Source organism: Platalea leucorodia (assembly GCF_965183815.1).
Source record: "Platalea leucorodia genome assembly, chromosome: 1".
In the NCBI taxonomy this organism is placed as follows: Eukaryota; Metazoa; Chordata; class Aves; order Pelecaniformes; family Threskiornithidae; genus Platalea; species Platalea leucorodia.
Genome location: NC_138823.1, coordinates 141227427 through 141249526, shown reverse-complemented (window position 1 = coordinate 141249526; position 22100 = coordinate 141227427). Strand labels below are relative to the sequence as shown.

The window sequence follows — 22100 nt, the reverse complement described above, 5'->3', positions numbered from 1 at the left end:
AACTTCAGAGAATTTATAAAGTGTTTCAAATGTGATTTTAAAAACATAATGCTACCATTATAAAATAAACTCTTATCTTTGAAATCTAAAATAGGCACAGTAATTTAACCTATCACTATTGAGAGCAGACGAATCTATTTTAAGATACTATGGTTTGACTATTTCTCTCCATATCACTGGAGAAAAGCCTTTTTATTTAGATTTTTAAAGACTGTTTCATTATTACTTTTTATTTCGTTAGATAGCTTTGTGGAATAGTAACAGGATTTTACAAAACCATCGGGTTTTGGAAAAAAAGCATGGGTTGTGTCTTGTGTCTGCAGCATGCATGCTGCTTATTTTTATGTGGAACACTCAAAAGAATGCTGTATTAACAGAAAAAGCCCAGCTCTAGAGTTAGGTATTTCAGCCTTCTGAAAGAGTTTGTGAAAATTCAGTGCCTTAAATGTACACTATGTATATTTGTATATGAAACAAATATCTTTGATCTACAGTTTTCTGAGAAACATAGCTGGTTAGTGGATTAGTCCTCTAGAATGCGGCATTTAGTTGTTGTTTGAATAAACCCATTTCCAAATGTTATGAAATTAATTTTGGCTGGAATTAAAATAGCTTTTTTTTTAAAAAAAAAAAAAAAAAGTGATCACAGGAGTAAAACTTGCTCGTTTTCTACTGTGATTTTATCATGGATCAATGACCCTATGTCAGATTTAGGCCATTGACTCTCGCCCAGTAAGCAGTAACAGACTTGGGACCAGAAGCTAGAGTGTGCCAGCGTTTTTGGGCAACACTGCCTTGGACAGGACCTAGGCCTTGCACAATGGGGAGATGAGTCCAGTAGCTTATTTGCATTTGAATGACTTCTTAAGGGGGGGGGGGGGGGAGGATGGTATCTGCTTTCTGATTGCTATCCAGCATTATTTCTACATCATTCTGGAAACAAAATCCTCTTGCATTTCACATGTGGGGCTCAGGACAGTACCGCGAGGTCCTTTGCAGAGGTGACGCTTTAGCTTGGCAGGCTCGTTGCGCTCGAGGTGCCAGTTTGGTTTTGCAGCCCTGTGTCAGGGTGGGTGAGGAGGAGGATGAGCGGGGAGTCTCCGAGGGGAGAGGGGCAAGGCAAGCAGCCCTGCTGCCGAGTCCTTGTCCTGCTGCTGCCGTGGCTGCGCACGGGCTGGGGCCATAATGAGAGTCTGGGGTAGTCTGCAAAGGTTCAGCTTCCTGCTGTCACTCATCTTGTGTGACACAAGGAAGGCGTTAGAGCTGAGGAGAAGGAGATTGGCATGGGAGCTACACAATGTTTGTTTTAAAATTATTTTTCTCCTGGATCTTTGGACCTATCTCACAACTACAATATAAAGCTACAGCCAGAGAACCGAGATGAAGTCAGCAAAATACTGTTTTTGTTAATCTTGTCAGTTTGTTAATGTTCAGACCAGGCTTTAATACCATCTTCAAGCTTTCTTCCTGCTTCTGCTGCATTGTGCCGACAACGAGGACAGAAGGAGTACCTGTCACTCCTCCAGAGGTAGCCCGGACTCTGGTTCCTGTCCAACTACCTCTTCTTGCCTGGGCTTCTATGTCCATTTATAGATCGCAGGACACCCCCTTGTCCCCATCTCACCGTGTGACTGAGGCCTGTTCCCACAGATGGATCTGGTGGAGGAGCTGCTTTTGCAGCTACCCTATCCTGTTTGCCCAGACCTAAAAAGCAGTAAAACTAAAAGGCCTTGTTTGGAAGACCATCATGCCAAGCTACAGGCTCCTTGCTCAAGCAGGTTCTCCTATTAAAGGCAGCTGGGTGGAGCATTAGCAGACTTGCAGGTTACCGTCATTTGTCTTATGAGGTGACCTAAATCAACTGAGCGATCTATCTATCTGGGACAAACACCCACACAGTTCCTTCCTCCTGCAGCATCTTTTGATGCCCTCATTCCAGCATAGATTACCAATACTTCTCTTAAGATCGTGTTCATTGCTTTATTCATCCCATGCATTAACCAGAATCTTTATGTATTCTTGTGGATCACCTGTTTAGTCAGTTGACTTGGGGCAGGGAGGGGGGTTGGAAATTAGACAGCATCCAGGTGTATTTAAAGCAGAAGTCGTCTCCTGGGGATGTAAAAGAGAATTGTGGGAATATACTGTAGGAGTTCCTAAACGTCAGGTCAGCTGTTCTCACTTCTGCTGTGTCGTTGCTCTGAAGTGATTAGCTCAGGACTTTTCTGATGTAATACCTAAGTTTCGACCTCTGCATCTAGCCGCAGAGGTGAATATGGATTTAAAGGATGTGTCAGCATGAATACAGGGATGTGTCTGCTGACTGTCAGGTTATCTGGGTGCAAGTCAGAGGCCAGAAGCCAGGGCGGGACTGAGGCCAAGTCCTACCCTCATTTGGTTCTTGGTCATAAGTCAGTGACTACTGAGAAGAAAGCAGATGTGGTTTTGTGTGTCTCCGAGGTTAAGGGGAAAAAACTGTTTCATTTACTGCCCTTTTCTGTGGAAAAGTCTTCCCTGCTCATTCCAAGAAATCTCTTACTCTTTCCTCTTTTTAGCACATGTGATCAAAGAAACAATGAACCCTTTTTTTTTTCTTCCCCGATGATGGTTGTATGTTACTTCCAGCGATGCCAAAGGACTTGTGACTCACACAGCTAAGCAGGACATTCAAAACTGATCCCCGGGTTCGCAGGCAGCGTGATTTTATTGTCCTTCCTGTTCCTATTGTTTCGACAGGTTCCCACAGCCAGCGTCACCATAGAAGGAGCTTCTGCCCTCAACCGTGTCCGCTGGGCCCAGGCTGGGAAGGAGGTAGCAGTTGGTGATTCAGAAGGCCGCATATGGATCTATGATGTTGGAGAGGTATTATTATTGGGTTTTTTTGTTTTTTTTTTAAAGCTTGGCTCCTGGAGAATGCCGTATCCAAGTATAAGAAAAGATGATGTATCGTAACACATGAGTAGGATACCTCCACAGAATAAGCCAGATTTCTTTCAGTGGAGTCCCCACTGATTTTGGGTTGCCAACAGTGTAATAGTCGTAAAGCTACCTTGCAAAAGAATTAACTAGTTAAAGTCTCATGAGAGAGTCTTTTTTGAAAGTTTTCAGTGTTTTTAAAACTTTTTTTTTAAAAGGTTCTATGGGTACAGTTGGAAAAAGTTACAAAGGAACATAAAGAGGAAAATAGAGATGCAAAAAGAAGCTGTGCTGTTCTGCAGTTGGTCCTGAAGGGTTCACCTTTTATACTCCAGTATCTCTTATTTCATGACTGGCTTACTGCTGTAGATTTTTCTCAGCATGACATGTACAGAATACAGCTGTTCTTTTAATACTGAATAATGCCGAATATGTCTGAATATGTGCAAAAGTACTAACAGGAGGAAATGAGAGGTGTCATTGTGGAGGATGGTAGGTGCATGTGTGTTAAAGAGTATGTAGGTGCTGAGAAATAGCAGGATGCGTGTTCTGTGTCTAAGGCTGCTCTCAATTCACCCTGCTACATCTTATAAAAAACATCTAAACTGCAGTGTGTTTGGCACTGATGGAATCTACCTCTTTGTTGATGAATGCAGTATAAAGTGTTCTGTCGGCATTACAATCCCTTGGAACAGTTAAGGGTGAATCTCTGAGCAATCAGCTTTTATGTAGAGAATTTGTTTTCCATCATTATCTGTGATAGGATACTGAGATATCCATCTCTACACAGTAGGGAAACATTATAGAATACATACAGAATTATCTGTAACTCTCATAAAGTGATTTTATGGCCCATAGCAAAATTGCTTGTGCATGACTCATATTTTTGGATTGCATTCACTTGTGCAGGAGTTGCCTTTCCTCACAAATGTTTGCTGAAACTTCTTGCCGTATTGTTAGCATAATTTCTAAATTGTCTAAGGTTACTGCGTTCAGATTTCCACTATGACACTGGCAGGTCAGGCTGTTTTTATTTATTTTTCATTTTTGCATGACTGTTCCGAAAAGGTGGTTTTTGTGTCTTCCAAGTGATACAACAGGCTATGGAAATGCCTTTGATGACAGCACAGTCTGATCTTGTCTGGGAGTCTAGAAGGGCTGTAGAAATGTCTCTTTTTGCACATCATACACCAAATCATTCATAGGATTGTTTGTCCATGCAAGCTCACCCAGGAGAAAATAGATGTAGTGTTCTATGCAGAAGAAGTAATATTTAAGTTTTTGGCCTTTCCTTTGTATAATCAGACTTCAACTTGCAAATGAGTCACAGTGATACACTCAGATCAAAAAGAAAGATAGCTTCTATTACTTGAAAAGGAAAAAGAAAAGAGAGTCATTCAACAGTATTTATTTGTGTGAGTCCAGCTCAGCGTTACATAAAGTGTTCTGCTTCACGGATGTTGCATGCCCTGCCTGTACAGAGCCCCAGCGTCTCCAGCTCAGCTCCATACACACTTAGGCCAACAGATGGATGTCCGTGCACATGGTCGCTGACAGGTCATGTGCCATTGCCGTAATGAATGAAGGAGCTCATTAATTTGTTGCCTGGTTCATTTTGGCAGTATCAGTCTCGGCAGTAATTCCTGTACCAAATTTAGGAGAGGTGGTCTGGGCTGCAGCAGCTTCAGATACTACCAGGGCTGCTGTGTTGTTAGTGGCTTTTTCTGGTTTAAAAAAGAAGAGTGCTCATATATTCTGCAGCACAACACTTCTCACCATAAAGCCTTAAGTGAGATGCAGAAATACTCTGCCGCTCAAGAGCCTGGAACTGAGGGCTTGTACAGTGAGTAACAGCCTCTTCAGTCTTTAACCCTCTGTGCCAGTCCATAAAGAGCTCTCTGATGAGTTATTCCGTGCTTAGCTGTCCTCAGGCATGACGCACGGGAGATACACAGCATGCACATGCGCTTTTAGAAGTGTCTGGCAGAAATATGGCAGCCTTTAAGGCTCTGTCTTTACTTCAGTTCCTTGGCTCAGCTGGGGTCCTTTTGTATGGGTTTGATTCTGGGATATGACGGGGCTGGTCTGACAGTTGAAAAAGGGGCAGTCCTTCTCCCACTGCCAGCCAGCCATCCCCAGCCATATCCCTTGCTGCCCAGTTTTTGTGCTGGTAGCAGTGCTTGTCACCACCCACATTGTGGGGAGGGAGATAGATCAACAGAGAAGTATTGATTTTTTTGTTTCGTTTTGTTTTCCTTGGGGTATTTTTCTCCATGAACTGACTCAGTGTGAGAACAGATGAGTGAGCACATGGCTGGGGGCAAGGGGCAGGGAGCTGGGAACTGGACTTGGCAGGACCTGGCTTTCATATTTGACCCAGCAGTACTGCAAAGCCTGACACTAAGCTGCAACAGTTGACCTTTCAGCAATACCACTCTACCCGTCTCCTGCAGCATCAACTTCTGAAAAGGCCTTATCACTGGAAGAACTCATCCCTGCCTGACTGGTAACTCAGTAGCATCCACTTATTTGAAGGTGCATCTCTCTGATTTGGGAAGATGGGTGTGATTACTCACATTAGAAAGTCAGCAGGCCGCTTTGCAAAGACCCTAAATACGCTCACCAAAAACATTAACGCTCCACTTATACTGCACCCTTTTTAAAACCTTTCTTTTCTCATGACTGTTCCAAATATCACATTACATCAGCTGTAAATTCATAAAACATTGGTTCCATCAGAAAAAAATTGTGATTGTATTATAATAAAGCACAGTGTCTTTTTTACTATATAAACAATTTTTCTTACCCATTTGGACAGAACTGACTCCTTGAATTTTGATCAGAGCAGAAAACATCAAGATACCACATCATTAAGGGAAAAATTTAAATGATAGGAATTTTTACTTTGGTAGATTCATCACAGTTTTAAGGAACTATTCTAGAGAACAGTAAAGTTTACTGCTGCTGTTAACCCATATGGTGTAAAGAGAAAACATTATGTGGCCTAAGTGAAAACATAAGACACGAGGCCTAACCTTGCATCCTTTGTGAAGGCAAGGAGTGTGAGATCAGGGCTGTTTTCGCTTGTGTAAGAATTTAGGATTTGGCCCTTTTAGATATGTTTATCCAGTCATAGTCTTTATGACACAAGAAATGGCAGAAACACGAAGAACGTCGCAGGGCCCACGACCAGGGAGTTAAAAAAAATGGTGGCATTTTCAGCTAGGCTATATAATGTTATCTCCTTAGAGTATGTACTTTTAGTTGTTTGATTTCGGCATCGTGTCTGAAAATAACTGAACACATTTATTTTCACAGTGAGGGGTCTATTTTGTCCTCAATGCATGTGCTTTATGCCCATTAGCATTAATGGGAGTTATACACACACTTCCAGGGAAGAGGAGACTTAAATAGTCCATATAGATGTGCTCTTGTGGATCAGTAACCACTGATTTAAAGAATGTGAATTATAAAACGAAATAAAAACCCAAACAAACACACAAAAATCTGATTGTTTCAGTGTGATGGGATCTTAAACCTATATAACTTAACCAGAAAATATAACCGGTCATTGTAAATACACTTTACTCTCTGTAACATCTAAATATTCCAACCTCTGCTGGTCTAGTAGTTGAGATATTACTATGTGATAGTATGTATAACGTATTTTAGCTTCTGTGGCCTTATGGCTTATTTACTGGGCAGCAAGTTTTCTGTATGGTAGAAGCTGATTCTAACAGAACATGGACCACTGACTATAGATTTATTCACATGTCCAGATGATTGATAGTTAGACCTAACTGCATGTCTCTTTTGTAGATATATTTTCTAGAAAGCTTGCTCCCATTGTGCATGCTTCAGTGATGTTACACAGTTGCCGCTGTCATAAATATTCTCTAACAACCATGTTTGTTGCTTACCTGGCTTATTGAGAATGCTCTTTGCACCTTTGGTCGTGAAAGAAGCAGCTTCTCATCCACCTTCCATTATTTCTTTTTTTTTTTTTCCATTAATCTCTTCCAGGTCATATTCTGCTTGCACTGGGAATAAATAGATAGAAACGGTAAATCAATGATTTATTATTTGATTGTAAGAAAATATAAAGTAAGTTTGCAGCACAGGATTGGCGAGTTTGAAACTGTAACCACAAGGAGCTTATTACTGTACATTATTTTGTTAAACTAGTTACAAGACAAACTATTGCATCTGTTTGGCGGTCTTTCAGACAGTTGATTCTAGTCAGGCTTTTAAAGGGTGACTAGTAGGACAGGTGGAACTGGAGATAAGTAAGAAAAGGTCTTTCCCTAGTCCATCCAGGAAAGCCGGCTCTGCCAAAGAAAGCAGTTACCTGGGATTCTTTGCACAGTTATTACCTCTGTCCTCCTTTCCTTGCAGTGAAATCAGAATCATACTGATGTTCATGTGACTTTGTTAGGTTTCAGAGTTAATACATCCTTAGGCCCTTTTAGGGCTAGGGCTGCTGCATTAGGTTGTTTGTGTACTACCACATTTTCTCCATGATTGGTGTTAATCCTGTATCTCATTTTCAAGTACATGACCGGTGAGGGAGGAGCTGGCAACTGCCTGAAATACGTGGATGAAGTGGTACAGTAAGAAATATCCCGCTGGCACCTATAAAATAATTTCCTTTGATTTCAGCAGCCTTTAACAGCTGCTCTGAGATTCTCAGGGTTCTAGACAGAGAGAAATGTGTATTTGTGACCAACTCTCACATTTCAGCATGGCTACTGAGTCACTTATTTTTCTGGGGGGAGTGGGGAAGGGTTGGTACTTTGTACTCCTATCTTGAGATCCCTGTGTCTCCCTATAGATTTCATATGGAAAACATATCCAGAATTTCTCTCATGCAGTTAAAAATTGCTGTAGCCCAGAGAGAGAAATATGCAACTGGGGTTTGTGTCATGTAGTTATCCAGGTAGATTTTCCAGTAGGTTTACTTTTGCCATCATAAAGCTCCTGTAGAGTGTATATTCGGTTAGGAAATGTTTTTGCCACAAAAGCAGAGTTGAGACTCACCATAAAATATTTTATTTTGAAATCTGTGTTGAGTTACAAGTATTCTTGGAACACAGATAAATGGCTCACACACATATCGTGAAGGCAAATTTGAGCAATAATAAGGGGTTGTGCTTACAACCAAGTTTTATTCAAAAGCATTCAAAGATCAAGTAAGATACAGTAGTTACAACAAGACGCACAATCCAGGCATAAAGGATAATTAAATGGATTGTGAGGCAGTGCCTGAATTTCACCATTGATATTTTTGCTAGGGAGGTTGGAACGCTGGCCTCGGAGAATTTTAAAAGCATGTTTTAACAAAGCAGAATCTCTTAAGAGTTGTTGGAAAACGTAAAAAGCTAAGGTTTTGATTTGCTTCCCCTCCGCCCCCAGTTTTATAATGTTCACTCTTGAGAGACTTTTAAAACTGGAAGCTCCTAGAGATGACCAAAAAAAAAGAGAATGACAGCATGCTAGGAACTCCAGCTTTTTACTTTAATAATATCTGAAATATTGAACAGAACAAGCTCTTCATCCCTCGTCATGTGAATTTTGACTGATACAGCCAGTATTCACAAAAGGATTTTTGAAGTAGGTTAAATAAGAACTCCCTAATGAAAAAAATGCACTAGTTTGAAATCAGTCAATTTAATTACTGTGTTTTATGAAGGCCATTACCCATTGCTGATTACTAGGGTGATAAAATCTTTAAGCTTTGGTAGCCTCCATAGGGGGTGAGCCGATCTAAGTAGAGCAAAGTCCAGTCATTATCACCCTAAATACTTGTGTTTCTCATTACAATATTCATTACTTTAGGTTACTGTGAATGCTTTGAGGTCTTTATGTAAGCGCTGGTTTATTCTCCTGTAGAAAAACAATGTTGTTATGTTGATAAGTTAAAACCAAGCATTTATATACTTTTACAGTTTAAAAGGAGGCTTGGCTACATCCAGACACAGAAATACATACACTTATGCCTGTAAGTACCCCTGTACACTCCTATTCATGGCTGTGTGCTTGTCCGTATGGTTGTACTAGTCTGATAAGAAATGGAAAAGGATATGAGTTACCTTGTTCTTTCAGTCTGTTTTGGTACTTAAATAAGCTGGAATGGAGGCTTGTGTTCCTAATAACAATCTTTATTAGGGAAGTACTTTTCCAGAAGGAAAGCTGAGCCGTGCTCTAATCTGCCTTAACCCAAGGCTGGTTGCTGAGGGTTGGAGCTGTTTATCTCCAGTGCCAGTCTAGGGCCTTGCGCTTCCCTTTCCCTGCCACCTCTTGCACATCATGCAGCATCACTGCCTCTCTGCCCTTCGCAGTCACCTTTGTCGTGGCTTTCTGACTTAGGAAGCAGCTTCATAAAAACGATGTTACTTAAAAGATGACCTCAAAATCATTTCCCCTCTTGCTTAAAAATGTGTATTTTTTAAAAGAATGCTTGAAACGTATCAGGGAGAGACGTGGATCTGGGCTACTGGAAGAGGAGAGTGGCCTGTAGAAAGAGGCTGAAGAACTTGGTGTGACTAGCCAAGTCTGAGCCTGGTGGCAATATAGATGATTCATGTACTTAGAGAGATAGGAGTGCTTGGGGCCAGAGAGGGAGAACTAGTGAAGCTGAGGACATGCCGCCACCAGTGCATGTGGCTGCAAGCTGGCCATGTATTCGAGTCAAAAATTAGAAAAATATTTTTAACTATCGGAAGGCTGAAGTTCCAGAGCAGGTAGGGACAGTGGGACAAGCAGCCTCTCAAAGTGGAGCCTGTCAACAGGATTTTGTGATGTGCTTGTGTGTGATGCAGCAGTGGGTCGCACCTGGCATGCAGGGTCACTCTCCTACCTATGCCGAGATGTACGCTTGTTCTTGGTAACAACAGAGTTTTTTCTGTTTCGTTCTATATATAAATGAACATGAAATTCCAATTTCATTTTACTACCAGAATGTTACTTGTTAAAACTAAAGGAGGAAGTACCAGATTTTTAATGAAGATACCCTTTCTCGTATTTGTTGATTACACAGCGGAATTAAATGGGCATTAGTGAAAACAGACAGAAAGGGGGGGGGAAGGGAAGTTAAATAGTCATCCTAAAAAGTCAATTGATTCTTTATCCTTACCTTCCAGTTGCTTATGATGAAGTATTTCAGTAGTTCTCCAGAGATAGCTTACTAGCTCCCTGGAGAATTTCATGGGGTAAAAAGACATGAGTTTCTAATATGATACAAATATCTTTTATAAGAATTTCTCAACTCCTCATCACATGAAATCAAAAGCTTAAGAAAGCCAGTCAACCAAGCAACAAAAATCTGGCTCCAGTCCTTTTTATTCATTTGCACACTACTTTTAAAGCCGACGTATGTTTCCTTTTCCCTTGCAAAGGGCCAGATTCTCCCCCTGCAGAGAGGATCAGAGAGAACAAGCCACATGTGACAGGAGTTAATCATGTAGCTTAATGCACTATTAGAAGGCACTCAGATAACGAAGTGATGAGAGCGGCAGAAGAGAAGCTGGAAGAGATCATTCCCTTTCTGCACAGTAAAGCCTGCAGGAGGGGGAGAAGGGAGAGCTGTATGTGACAATCTTCCTGCAGGTATTTTCCTGCTGAGCTGGGAAACACTGTAAAAGGCAAGAGAGAAAGGAGAAAGGCAGGCTCCAGATCGGGCATAGCAGCCCATCCACCGTATGTTTAGCGCATCGGCACTACTGGTGGTTTCACTGCTAGCTCCTCAGTTACTGCTACTCCTGAAAACCTTTCAAGAGGCTTAGTGGAAAAGATAATCTGGGTCCAAGCTTTCCATGGTAGTTGTAGGTGAGGCGGTGGAAGCTGAGCGAGTGATTTAGCTGGTCTGCCCCATCCTGACCCTGCATCCTGGAACACCGGTGGGGGACAGAGCTGAAGTCAATGCATGCCAATAGTGTCACGGAGCAGGTATTTTAAATAGCTAGTTAGTCTGTTGGGTGATATTTTCTCTGAAAGCTTTTACCCCCTTTCTGATGTAAAAAAAAGAAGTGTTACTGAAAAACGTTCGTAGCTTTAAGTAACGGAGTGTATGGAAGGGGAAAAGTACCAAATGCAAAATTTAGTTTAAGCTCTGTGTGCAGCAATTTGCAAATTTCATTGAAATTCATGTGTTATCATTGTGGTGTTAAAACACATCTGAAACAAGAGCTGCTTTGTATAATTCAGTTTCTTCATGATGCTTCTGTGGTTTCAACCTGTCACATCCAGTAGCAGTTTTCATTTTGAGAATCCCTAACTATGTTTTCAATCTTTTTTTATGGTTTGCAAAATGCTCTGTATTTTGAACATGAAAAAATATTTAATTCGTGACTTGGAAAGTAATGGTTAAACCTAAAATATCAACTGAGGATAACTCTGGGCCTTAATACATCCTATTTGGCGGCTCAAATTCCTTATTCAATGTTTAATTTAAATGTGAAATGTATCCTCCAGTGCCTAGAGTGATGGAAAAGTCTATGTCTGAAATGAAAAACAAACCCAACAACAACAAAAAAAACCCATGCTATTTCATGGATGAGCTTTTGCAGATAATGGAACCCCTTTTTGCAAAGTCTCAGGGAAGGCAGCAACTCTCCTGCAAACCAAAATCTTTGACCAGTTCATAAGCTACTTTTGGTGAGAGTCCATTTGCCAACTGGGAGCCAGAAAGCTGTGGCAAAAGTCCTTTACAGTTCCTGTTCTGCCAGATTTCCTGGCAGGAATCATGGCATGGACATGGCCGACTTGGTTTGGAAAGGAAGCAAGCTGAGCTGAAGACACCATGATTTATTTCTTCCCTGAGGCGATAGTCCTTCACTCAGCTGAACTTCCAGGGAGGCACCTTTGCCAGTGCAGCTGCCCCACAGGCTGAAGCTCTAGTATTTAAAGTAAAAATGATGGGACAGTTCTTCCAATCAATGTAGTTGTCAGTAAAAAAAATGTAGATATTGGAAAGAACAAGAGGTTGAAGGCTCCTTACCTTCTAGTTTTGATCCATTTGATATTTTTAGGCTTTCTAGTGCAATGATGAGAACTGGTAACATAATTTGGTAGAGGAGGAATCTTCCTGTTCCCTTAGCTCCAAGCATTAAATGTCGCGAAACTCATGCAAAAAATTACAGGAGTTTTCAATGACTTTGAGAAATGGCAATCAAAGCAGGACTGAGATCCCCATGGGAGACGAATGGCAGGGAGCGTGCCTCGTTGTTTTTCTTACTCAGCCTGTAAATTGATGGGATTACACAAGTAGTGGAAAGGTAGGAACTGCAAGAACTTTGCTGCTTAAGGCACCACGTCTTTTGAAGCAAAATTGTTAGCTTTTCTGAAGCATGGCAGATGCTCTTTCTGTTCCCCTAGCTGATTAATTATGTTAAATCTCTTTTGTTTCCAAGGACTTAAACTGGCCAATTGTCTCTGCCATTGAAAGTCACTCGAGATCCTTAGGAGAGGATCCCCACAAGGTGACTGGTGAAAGCACTCTGGTGTGCTTAAGAACAGGCTATAAGCTTATAGCTTAACGTTTGTATTTTAAAAACAGGAGGTAATCTAGGAAACAAAAGTAATTAAATTTCAACTTTCAGTCATCTCTTTCAAGATAACTGTCGATTACTCAGTATTTTATCCTCTGTAGTCAATATCAAGTGCAGCATTTTGATACATTAATTGAGGGAAGCATAATCTGTTTGATAGCTTGGACATCATTCATTCTGGTTAATTCAGGAGAGCCTGAGCCAACTCTGATATTGTAGGTGGAACTGTAGCGTTGTTTACAATTAAAGATACTTTCCACTTCCTTGTTTTCTTTTCCATATGCCCTATCAAGTTTTAATCCTTCAGGCTGAAGTTTTCCATAATTGGTGTTTGCTTCCAGCACAGGTTTTGTTGTTTCTTACTTTTTTTTTTTTTTTAAAAGATTAAAGACAGTATCACAACGCAACATGAATAACATGCTCAAATCGAGGGGGTTAGCCTTAACTCTGACATTTCCTATCTTTGAAGTGTTACAGTCTGCAGTCTTAATGTTCTGTTAATATGCATTTGTGTGTCATGTATGTCTAATTTATGGACTACATTTTAGTCTGTTCTGTTAGACTGGCATTGAGATGACTGCTGCAGACAAAGAGGACTAAGCTTAGAAAAGAATTAATGGGCATTCAAATGTTTGAGTTCCTCTGTAGGCCCTTTATACAGTGTATCTTTGCTCATTGCATATAAATTATTAAAATAACACCATTGTTTGCTTGGTATTCAAAACATAATTTACCATCAACTATGTAACAATTCAGCAGCTACTGTTCTCCTTAGGAGAAAAAGTCGAAGTTTGCTGAAAATGGATTCAGCTTCTGTTTGAGATTAAGCTTTTTTTTGTCATATAGGCTAATATTTTGTCTTCTTTTTACTATGGCAGCACTAGTTAAATCAGACCCTGCTGGTGAATTGCAAAGAAATAAATCACAACAGACATTAATCTAGATGAGGGCTAAGTAATTAACTTCATAGAAGGGTGGTGTATACTGTGTCTGTGACACTAGACTGACTGCTGTGCATAGAATAAATGCAGTATTTAGGCTGCCTATGGTATTCCACCCCTTCAATTAAGTAAACAAATATATATAGAGCTACTCTGGAGTGTATCCTTTGTGGTCTAAACACTGTATCTTATTAAAATCATCTGCATGGAGTATGTGGGGTTTGAGTTCCTGCCAGTGGTTTCATCCATTGTTAACAGTGATGCTCGGCTCTCCCAAGAGTTAAATACAGTGGTACTATAGTTATGTGAAAAGGGTGCTCTTGGTTACTTTGGTGGCCATTTCGTTGCATATTACCTCCCACTTTGTTTCCATCCATGTGTGTGGCACAGGGTGTTGCCTAGAAAAATATAGGCTTTTTCAGGAAAAAAAAAATCCATATAGGTTGAGAAAAGTATCAAAGACGGTCTGTAATTGATTCTGGGGGGCAAGACCAGGGCCAGAATAGGTGCATGCCTGCTTGCTCTATGTGTGCGTATCGAGATATTTAATATTTACATTTACATATCTGTTTTCACCTCAATGATAGTGATAAAACATCTGTTGAACTCCGGAAGCTGGGATCAGTTGCTTAAAGTGGAACTATAATTCTTGTTTTTCGTTTGTAAGTATTACGATCCTCATTCTGTAAGTGCTGTCTTTTACCCAGAAAATTAGACCGATTGTCTGTTCTACTTTTTAGAAAACATCAAGCTGAAGTGGTTATATTATATCATCGTTAAAAATATTTTACCTACAATGTCGTAACTGCATTCAGATGTTAATCCATTGCACAAAGTATTTGCAGCAGATTCTTTTCAATACAACACTTAATTTTGGAGGGCGATATGGACAATATAGGCTGATAAAACCTCTGCGTAGAGAAAATAGCTAAAATGATATTTGCCTGAAGCTACATTTATTTGATGATGCTATTAAATTAAAAGAATATAAAAATGGTGATAAACCACATACACAAATAACTTAGTGTGAAGTCTGAGATTTTAGTCATTAAAGTTAGTTTACCAGGCTTGCTGTTTTCCACACACTCAAATTAATCTGAATATTTTCAGATATTTTCAGAGGAACATTAATTTTCATATAGTTTTTATTTTCCCTGCTGGATATGAGATTTTTTTTTTTGCAAATACGGCTGTGTTGAACCGGAGACAATAAACAGGATTGTCTAAAATAAGGTCAGCCTTTGCCTCCAAACAGCAACAAACCCAAATGCAACTAATAAAAGATGCGCGTTACTCAGAAAGTTTCTGATCTCTAGGAGCATGGTGACTAGCTATAGAAACCCATCAGTTTAGATCAGAACAAGGCTTTCTATATACAAAAACAAGAAAGCATTGTACTTCTACGAAACGTGTTTGCATGGGTCGCAGATTTTTGACTTGGGAACCGCTGTCACCCTTAGAGTGTATCTTGGACCACCATGCAGGCTCGTCTGCAAACGTCTAATTGAAAACAGTGTGTGGCAATACGGTTGCGCGGGCCGGCTGCAGACCACATACTTCGGCAGATCGTTCCAAGTCGTGGTGTAACGGTTCATTTTCAGATTCTCCTTTTACACCTGTGTCCACGGGACGTGTGTGTTAGAAGCGATTATAGACTGCTCTGGTTGGAAAAATTCACCCCTTCAGAACAACCCCTCAGTCAGAGACAACGCTGAGGAAGTTCTTCCCACAGCTATTTTTGCTTTGAGGCATCTGAACTGTAGGTGAAGACAAAAAAAAAAAAAAAGGTGATTACTAACCTGGTGATTGGGATTGCAGGATACTTTCAGCAGTGATCAGTGCTGCAGGTTATGAACCCGTGGCTCGGTGACAGGTAGACTGACCCATGAGGTACAGTTGTTAAAAGGAACCGCAGTAAGTTGAACACGGATGACTGTGCTCCCTTTGAGCCTATGGGGCACTGGTTCCTCCAGAGTGGAGGCGGCTGCTGCTGCTGCTGCTGAAATTGCGTTTGATCTCCTTCTCGGGAGAGTCCCCAGCCCTCAGAGGAGAGCTGTGCTGGGCAAGAGCATGGAGGGATGAAGGCAGGAAGAGTTTCTCTGCTCCCATCCCAAAGATTTACAGGCTCCAGGGAAGGCGAGGAGCCAGGAATAAAGTGAAATATCCTCAATGAATAATTCATTTGCTGGAAAGTGGTTTTTCAGGGAAACTGAAGGTATACAGAGATTTGGACAAATTGAGCTGAAACACTCTCAGCCATAAAAAAGATGGATAGGAGGGGAATATACAAAAATCTTGAAATACGTTGTAATATCTTATTTCGACTTTATGGATAGATTCCTTTAAAAGGCACATTCAAAGTTGGGGGTTTTTTTGTCTCAAAATCATCACTTTTTCTTTTTTTTTTTTCCCCTCTTTAATAGACCTAACTTAAAAAAGCAAATGTTACTAGAAGGTGTTACATGATCTGAAATTAAAAGAAATTTATGTTGATTTGTGTTCAGGCACTGGTTTTTTTGTTGCTTTTCTGCTTGCTTGGGGAGCCCAGCACTAGCTGACGCAAATGGCAGCATCGAGAGTCATCTGGTCAGAGCATCTCCTTTTCCTGAGTTCTGTCTTACAGTTTTAAGAGTAGTAGCGTTCAGTGAATTTGCTAATTGCACAGTTTCTGGGAAAACATAGAAAACAGAGTTTGTGTTTGTAAGATGTCTGGTGTATGGATCGGAAGGTCTGCACACAGAGGTAATCTCTGCCTTGATGAGAAGACGGAGGAGGCTGTTCCTGGTGAAACTCATGTTGATGCTGCTACCTGCAACTAGCTGGCCTGGTGAGCCTCGGGGGAACAGGGCTCTGTTACTCTCTTACCAGATGCAAGTAAACCATCTCCTTGGTCAGTACTAGCATCGAGGAGGGCATGTGTTTGTGCTTCAGGGCTGGAAAGCTAACAGGGAGGTGAAGTGCTTGGCTGGAGTGATCACCCAGGAAACACAGAGCAGCTTCAGAAGGTTCAGAAGTCCAAAGGCTCTGTGGTGGCACCGTGAGATATAGTTCTGTCGTGCACTGCATAAATCGCGTAGAATTGTGACACATCGTCAAGGCAAAGCCAGGTGCTTGCCAGGAAGATCCTGGCACTCATTTCCCTTTGAGTCTGGTCATTTTATCCTTTATCTACAGTGGAGAATAGGCACAAGTTGGAACAATCTTACCTTTAAACTTTACAAGCCTTGTTGCTTCAAAATCTTGTGTAACCCCATGACTCTGAAAAATGAACCGGGGGGACCTGCTGTGGTTGACCTATGTGGCCCAGCTAGACAAATCCCTTCTCTCCAAATCTAGATGTTGTTTAGATCCTCTCCAGTCTTGAAATCGCAGCTCAACATGTTATCACCCAAAAAAGAAGAGGGTGAGAATGGTAGTAGAGACAAGGGGCTTCTAGATAGCCAGGATCCAGCCACCTCTAGCAGATGGGAGGAAGAACAAGAAGAGAGGGAGAGCTTAGCTCCTAATTTACAATCCTTTTGCTGTGGCATCCCATCATCTCACTTTCTAGGCCCTATGTATTCGGTTCTGTCCAGTCAAGAGGTGCCTTCCCTCGGTATATGTACACACAGGCTGGGAAAGATTGACATAGGTATAATGTTATTTATCTATACTAAGGTAAACTGATAACCGTAACACCTCGCAGGAATAGGCAGAAATCTATTTAGTATTACTATCTGGAGGCCGCCCCTGAGCTTGCTGAAATTAGCAGTCCACCTCTCCAGTGCTTAATGGTAATTGTGGCTGCGGCATATCAGCCCTCGTGTGCAGCACGCAGCCAGTCTCAGTCTGGGGGCTCAGCTGAGCTCGCTTTGCGTGGGGCTCCGCAGCCAGCTGGCTGGGAGGCGCTGCCCAGGGAGGCTTTCCTTTTCCAGCCACGTTATTTGGGCGGCACCGGTCAGCCAGGAGGAGTGTGCTGGGGAGTTATCTTTTCTTGTCCCACATCTGCTTATCTAAAATCATAGTAATGGAGGTGGTGGAAAAATTAATGCTGAGAGTTTGCATCACATAAATCAGTTTTTTAATATCAGCAAGAAAAACAGTTTGTGAACTAGTTTAAATGATAAAATCTTATATGTGTCTAGTATTTAGTATGTTACATACCTTTGTTATTTGTTACACGTTCATGTAGGAAGTGCTTACAGATACTCATAGATATTAAGTGCTTTTGGAAGAATATTTTATGAAAGTGAATTGGGAGAGGAGATCTAAATAGTGATATAACTTTGATTTTTTTTTTTTTGAGAAATGAGAGACCCCAGTTGTCCTCAGTTAAATATTTTCACCCAATTAAAAATGAGTCATCCTAACATCTTGAAGATGTTTTCCAATACTAAATTCTCACTCCTGTAACCAGCTGAGCACATGTAACTTCACAAGCAAAAGCAGGTTTATTTGGATGCGTAAACTTGTAGTTGCACTTGCAGGTCAGTAGGCTTGCAGCCTGAACACTTGATATTTTAAAAGCAAAAAGTACCCCTCTTCCAACAGCTTAACAGACAAAGGTTGGCTAAAGTCACCACCTTGCTTTGGTAATACTGGTTTTCCTCATTAGAATTACTATCTGATGCAACCTGAATGTACCATGGTATTTAAGTTAAAGCAGTGTGAATAATTCAGTCAATTAATTAGGTGCGGGTAGCGCTTACCTTCCATTGTGAAGGAATCAAAGGAGAACACTTAATAGCATTTATTTTCTTTTTCTGCCCCATACCTTAGTGTCGGTTCATTCAAATAACCTTCTGACCCAAATGTTAATATAAGTTATTACATTTCGTTATTATGCTTTGGTGAACATTTCGACCCTGCATCGACATCATGGCTGCTGGGGCTCAGCGCGTGCTGCTTTGTAGTAACTGAAGTGGACAAAAAAATGGCAAAAATGCCAAACGAGTGAGGAACACCCAGATAGCTCTAAACCTCTGCCCTTCCTCTATGAAGTATCTCCTCGTTTCTTCCACCCCTGCCCTGGTACTTACAGAAAAAACTTAGGCAGAGAAGCTGAAAGGGAGATTCCACAGATAGACCCAGGCCTCCAACACTTGTGGGTGTCAGTGTGCCCGGCTGAAGGAACTTGAATGGAAAATGACTGGAAGGGGAGGATTAATTCAGACAAGAATTTGAATTGGAGTTTGTGGATGCTTTTGTTTTTATTTGTGGTCTTTTGCTGTATAACTATTGTGGTTTGGTATTAGGGCCCTCACAGAAAGAAGTGGGGGGGAATAAAAGTCAGTTTTTCCTTTGACTTGATTATTGCCAATGTTTCCCTCCGCATCCCTGAGGAATTTATATTAGAGAGGTTTATTCTACTAACAGTCTATTAGCAGGATTGGCCCCTTGTTGAAAGCATGATGCAATACGTGAGATGATTAAATAAAGTAAAATAAGACGAAGTTCTACGTAATTAGATCGTGTGTGGGCACTGAATGTTTTCATCTCTATGCTAAAGGTATTCACTTCAATCATTAATTGTTTTGTGAACTGAGTCATGAAAAACGGCCCAGGTCTTGCTAACGCTGTCAGCTAACAGTAATGCATGTAACGCATACATTTGTGGGGACTCTTCAAGTTTGAGATACCAAGTTGCTTTAACAGGCTGGACTTCGATTTTATTTGTCTGTGGCCATGCTGTGGAGTAAAGAAAATTAAATTATCTCAATGTCATAAATATATTTCTTTTTTTTTTCTTCAGAATGGTATATTGTCTTCTTCAGCCATTTAATACAATGTAATGCTGTTTAGGACTTTAAAAGACGAGAAGCAATGAGGCTTTATTAAATTCAGTAAGTCCTTTGCCTAGGATATTGTTCCACTTTAATGATTTTACTATTTGAAGTAAGTGAGACTCATTTCATGTTTTCATTCAAGAGTTTGATAAATGATAGTGACACATCACAAGAAATAAAATCTTTTAGGATACAAGCAATAGTAACAGGGAAGTTGCTATACAGCTGGTTTTGGTTGCATCTGTGATGGAAGGATCTCTGCACTGTCCCTTAACTTACTATACAGTAGCTTGTACAGGTGTGTGGCTTTGACCAAACCTGTGCTACGGGTACTTGTGTGTTGGTGCACTGACCTCCAGCCTGGTGTTACATTTCCTTCTGCTGAAGGTTTTTGAAAGAACATAGCTGTCTTTCAAGTAAAGACCCTAACAGATCCACATCTGCGCACGTGAGCCTGAGAGACAGCTGTCTCAAGTGATTTATTCCTGTAACTCTGGTCTCCGTTCCTGGGAAAAGTAAAGGAGAAAAATGCAAAAAGTGGAAGACAAAGAAGGGAGAACCTAGAGAGTGCAGCAACACCTATTATTGAGGGCTGAGGTGGGTTTCACACAGATTGCATTTCTCAGTCTGTAGCCTCAGTGGATGCTGAACTGTACTATATTCAGTGTTTCACCAGGCAAAAAACCAAACTTCTTGTACACCAGCCCTTCATAATGTAACTGAGTCACTGATACACACACTATACATGGGAAGCTTTAAAACACACGCTATGTTTTACCCCAAAATATTGGATGTAGAGGCAAAGCTAGATACAAAATAGTTGAAAAACTCATCGGTGCCAGTGAGATATGGAGGAGATCTTTAGATCCAGTATTGCAAATTCCTGTCCGTATGATGAACACTGAACTTGCAGCAGTATATGCGGGGCTTTCACACGTGGTTAACGTTGGGCATACAAGCTCTTTCCCCAGCTGGGCTCGCTGGTTGATGTAATAGATGCTTTTCTTAGTCTCTAGTTCTATGTATCGCTGTTGGGATGTAAGGAGAGGAGAATAATTTGACTGTATCCCAGTACAGCCTCATGTGCACCTATAATCTGCTAGTGCCAAATGGACGTAGTTAGCCAGCCATCTGCATGACATTTTTGGTGGTGTTTTAAAAGAAGTCAGTACAGATTGAATATTGGGTACCACAAACTGGATTAGCTAAGGTCATACTCATTCTTTAGTCTAAAGGCATCCATTTGCTAAGGTGGACAGCAGGTTATTATACGCCCCGTAGTTTCCAAACAGTTGCCTTCTTCAGTACCAAGCACTGCATAATATCTTGAAACAGTTATTTTTTCATATTATATTCAGGACATGATCACAGGGCTTTAAGAGGGCAGTAAACATGTGCGCGGTTCATCTGGATGCTTGTTGCTGTTTTCTGGAATTCGAGTTAATGAAAACAAAGGTTGAGAAAACTGCTTGCTGCTGCTTTTTTTTTTTTAATTATCTCAATCCCAGCGTGCATTATCTTCCAGAAGTTGCAGCGTTGGATCCAGCTGGAAATGACTGCAGTATTATTTTGCCATAGCACTAAAGCGTTTTGTCTGGAAGTTTAGCTATTTAGATTACACGTCCCGCTTGAAGCCTAATGTTCAAGAGCTCTTCATTAGAAACATCAATGGTATTAAATGGAAATGGATCTTGCATGATGATATAAAAAATCAGGCCAGTAATGCAGTATCCAGTCGGTATAACATTTCCATTATAATGCATTTCTTGTAATTGTGAATTCCTTAACATAGAGGAGGGTAACTAAAATAACACAATATATTTATTTTACTATTAAGAGCTTTAATGAACTTCAGGAAAATAGTTTCAATAGAGTGTTGTAAAAGCTCTGTTACCTTGTGCACATTGACCTTGGTCCTGCAAACAATTACACTTGGGCACAGCCTCGCTGACTTCAAATGGCCAGCTCACGTGTGTAAAGTTAAACATACGTGTATATACTCGTAGAGATCAAGGCCTTGCCTTAGTTTGGAAAATCTGGAATATTTTAACCAAGGGGTAGATTTTGCAACAACGCTCCAGCAAGAAACTTTTCCTTGCAATCAAGCAGATAAAGATTTTTTTTCTCTGCCACTGACTGCAAAAGCTCTTTCTAGCTGGTACTGAATAGGAAGCCGCCAGATCTGTCCTGGGAGCTGGGCAGCACTTTACAGCGTAACCAACCCGTGGCGGGTTGGTGAGGCCCGCGCCTCTGTCCTCCACCATGCCCAACCGCACTGATTGCGGCAGGAGCTCTCCTCAAAGGAGGTGCCTCAGTTTGGGGCCGGAGAGGTAACCGGTCTCCCCACGCGGCCTCTTAATTCCCTGTCGGTTTCTCCCCCAGCTGGCTGTTCCGCACAACGATGAATGGACCCGCTTCGCTCGGACCCTGGTGGAAATCCGTGCCAACCGAGCAGACAGCGAAGAGGAAGGGGCGGTGGAGCTATCGGCCTAGAGGCAGAGAAGGAGCAGCGCCCGCCGTCGCAAGAACAGCAGCTTTCCCCCGCTGAGTACGCCGGTGTTCTGTGTCAGAGTCAGTCTTGCTGTGGCTTTTGATGCCAGTGTACGTGCCACTATTGCTCAAAGCATTCCATATTAATCACGCTGCTTTACACAAGGCTGAAAATATCCAGAGCATTTTCATACTTTATATTTCTGTCTGAGAAGTAAGAAAGAAAAGACAAATCAACCCTTTATGGGTTTAGTTGTTGCCTTTTAACTACTTAGTAGCTGTATTTAATAGCTAGGAACCCCTGGTTAAACTTGTGCTCACATTGCCCTTCTGGCATAGTCCTATTAAATCCATATGAAGCCAGATATGATTATGTGCAGATGTGGTGTGCTTCACTGTATGGGACTGGGCCAAAGACTTTAGATGTGGTGTTTCACATGGTG

General features: G+C 41.2%; 1 protein-coding gene across 1 annotated transcript in view; it reads left to right on the top strand.

Moving 5' to 3' along the window:
* DYNC1I1 (dynein cytoplasmic 1 intermediate chain 1) overlaps positions 1-21660 on the top strand; it is a gene marked incomplete at its 3' end in the record, with an annotated part of 193290 nt that extends 171630 nt beyond the window's left edge. The window contains exons 16-17 of the mRNA XM_082327082.1: positions 2737-2862; positions 21550-21660. Of these exons, the coding sequence (XP_082183208.1) occupies positions 2737-2862; positions 21550-21660 (237 nt within the window). The remainder of the gene's footprint in view (positions 1-2736; positions 2863-21549) is intronic.
* Between the last annotated feature and the right edge of the window lie 440 nt (positions 21661-22100).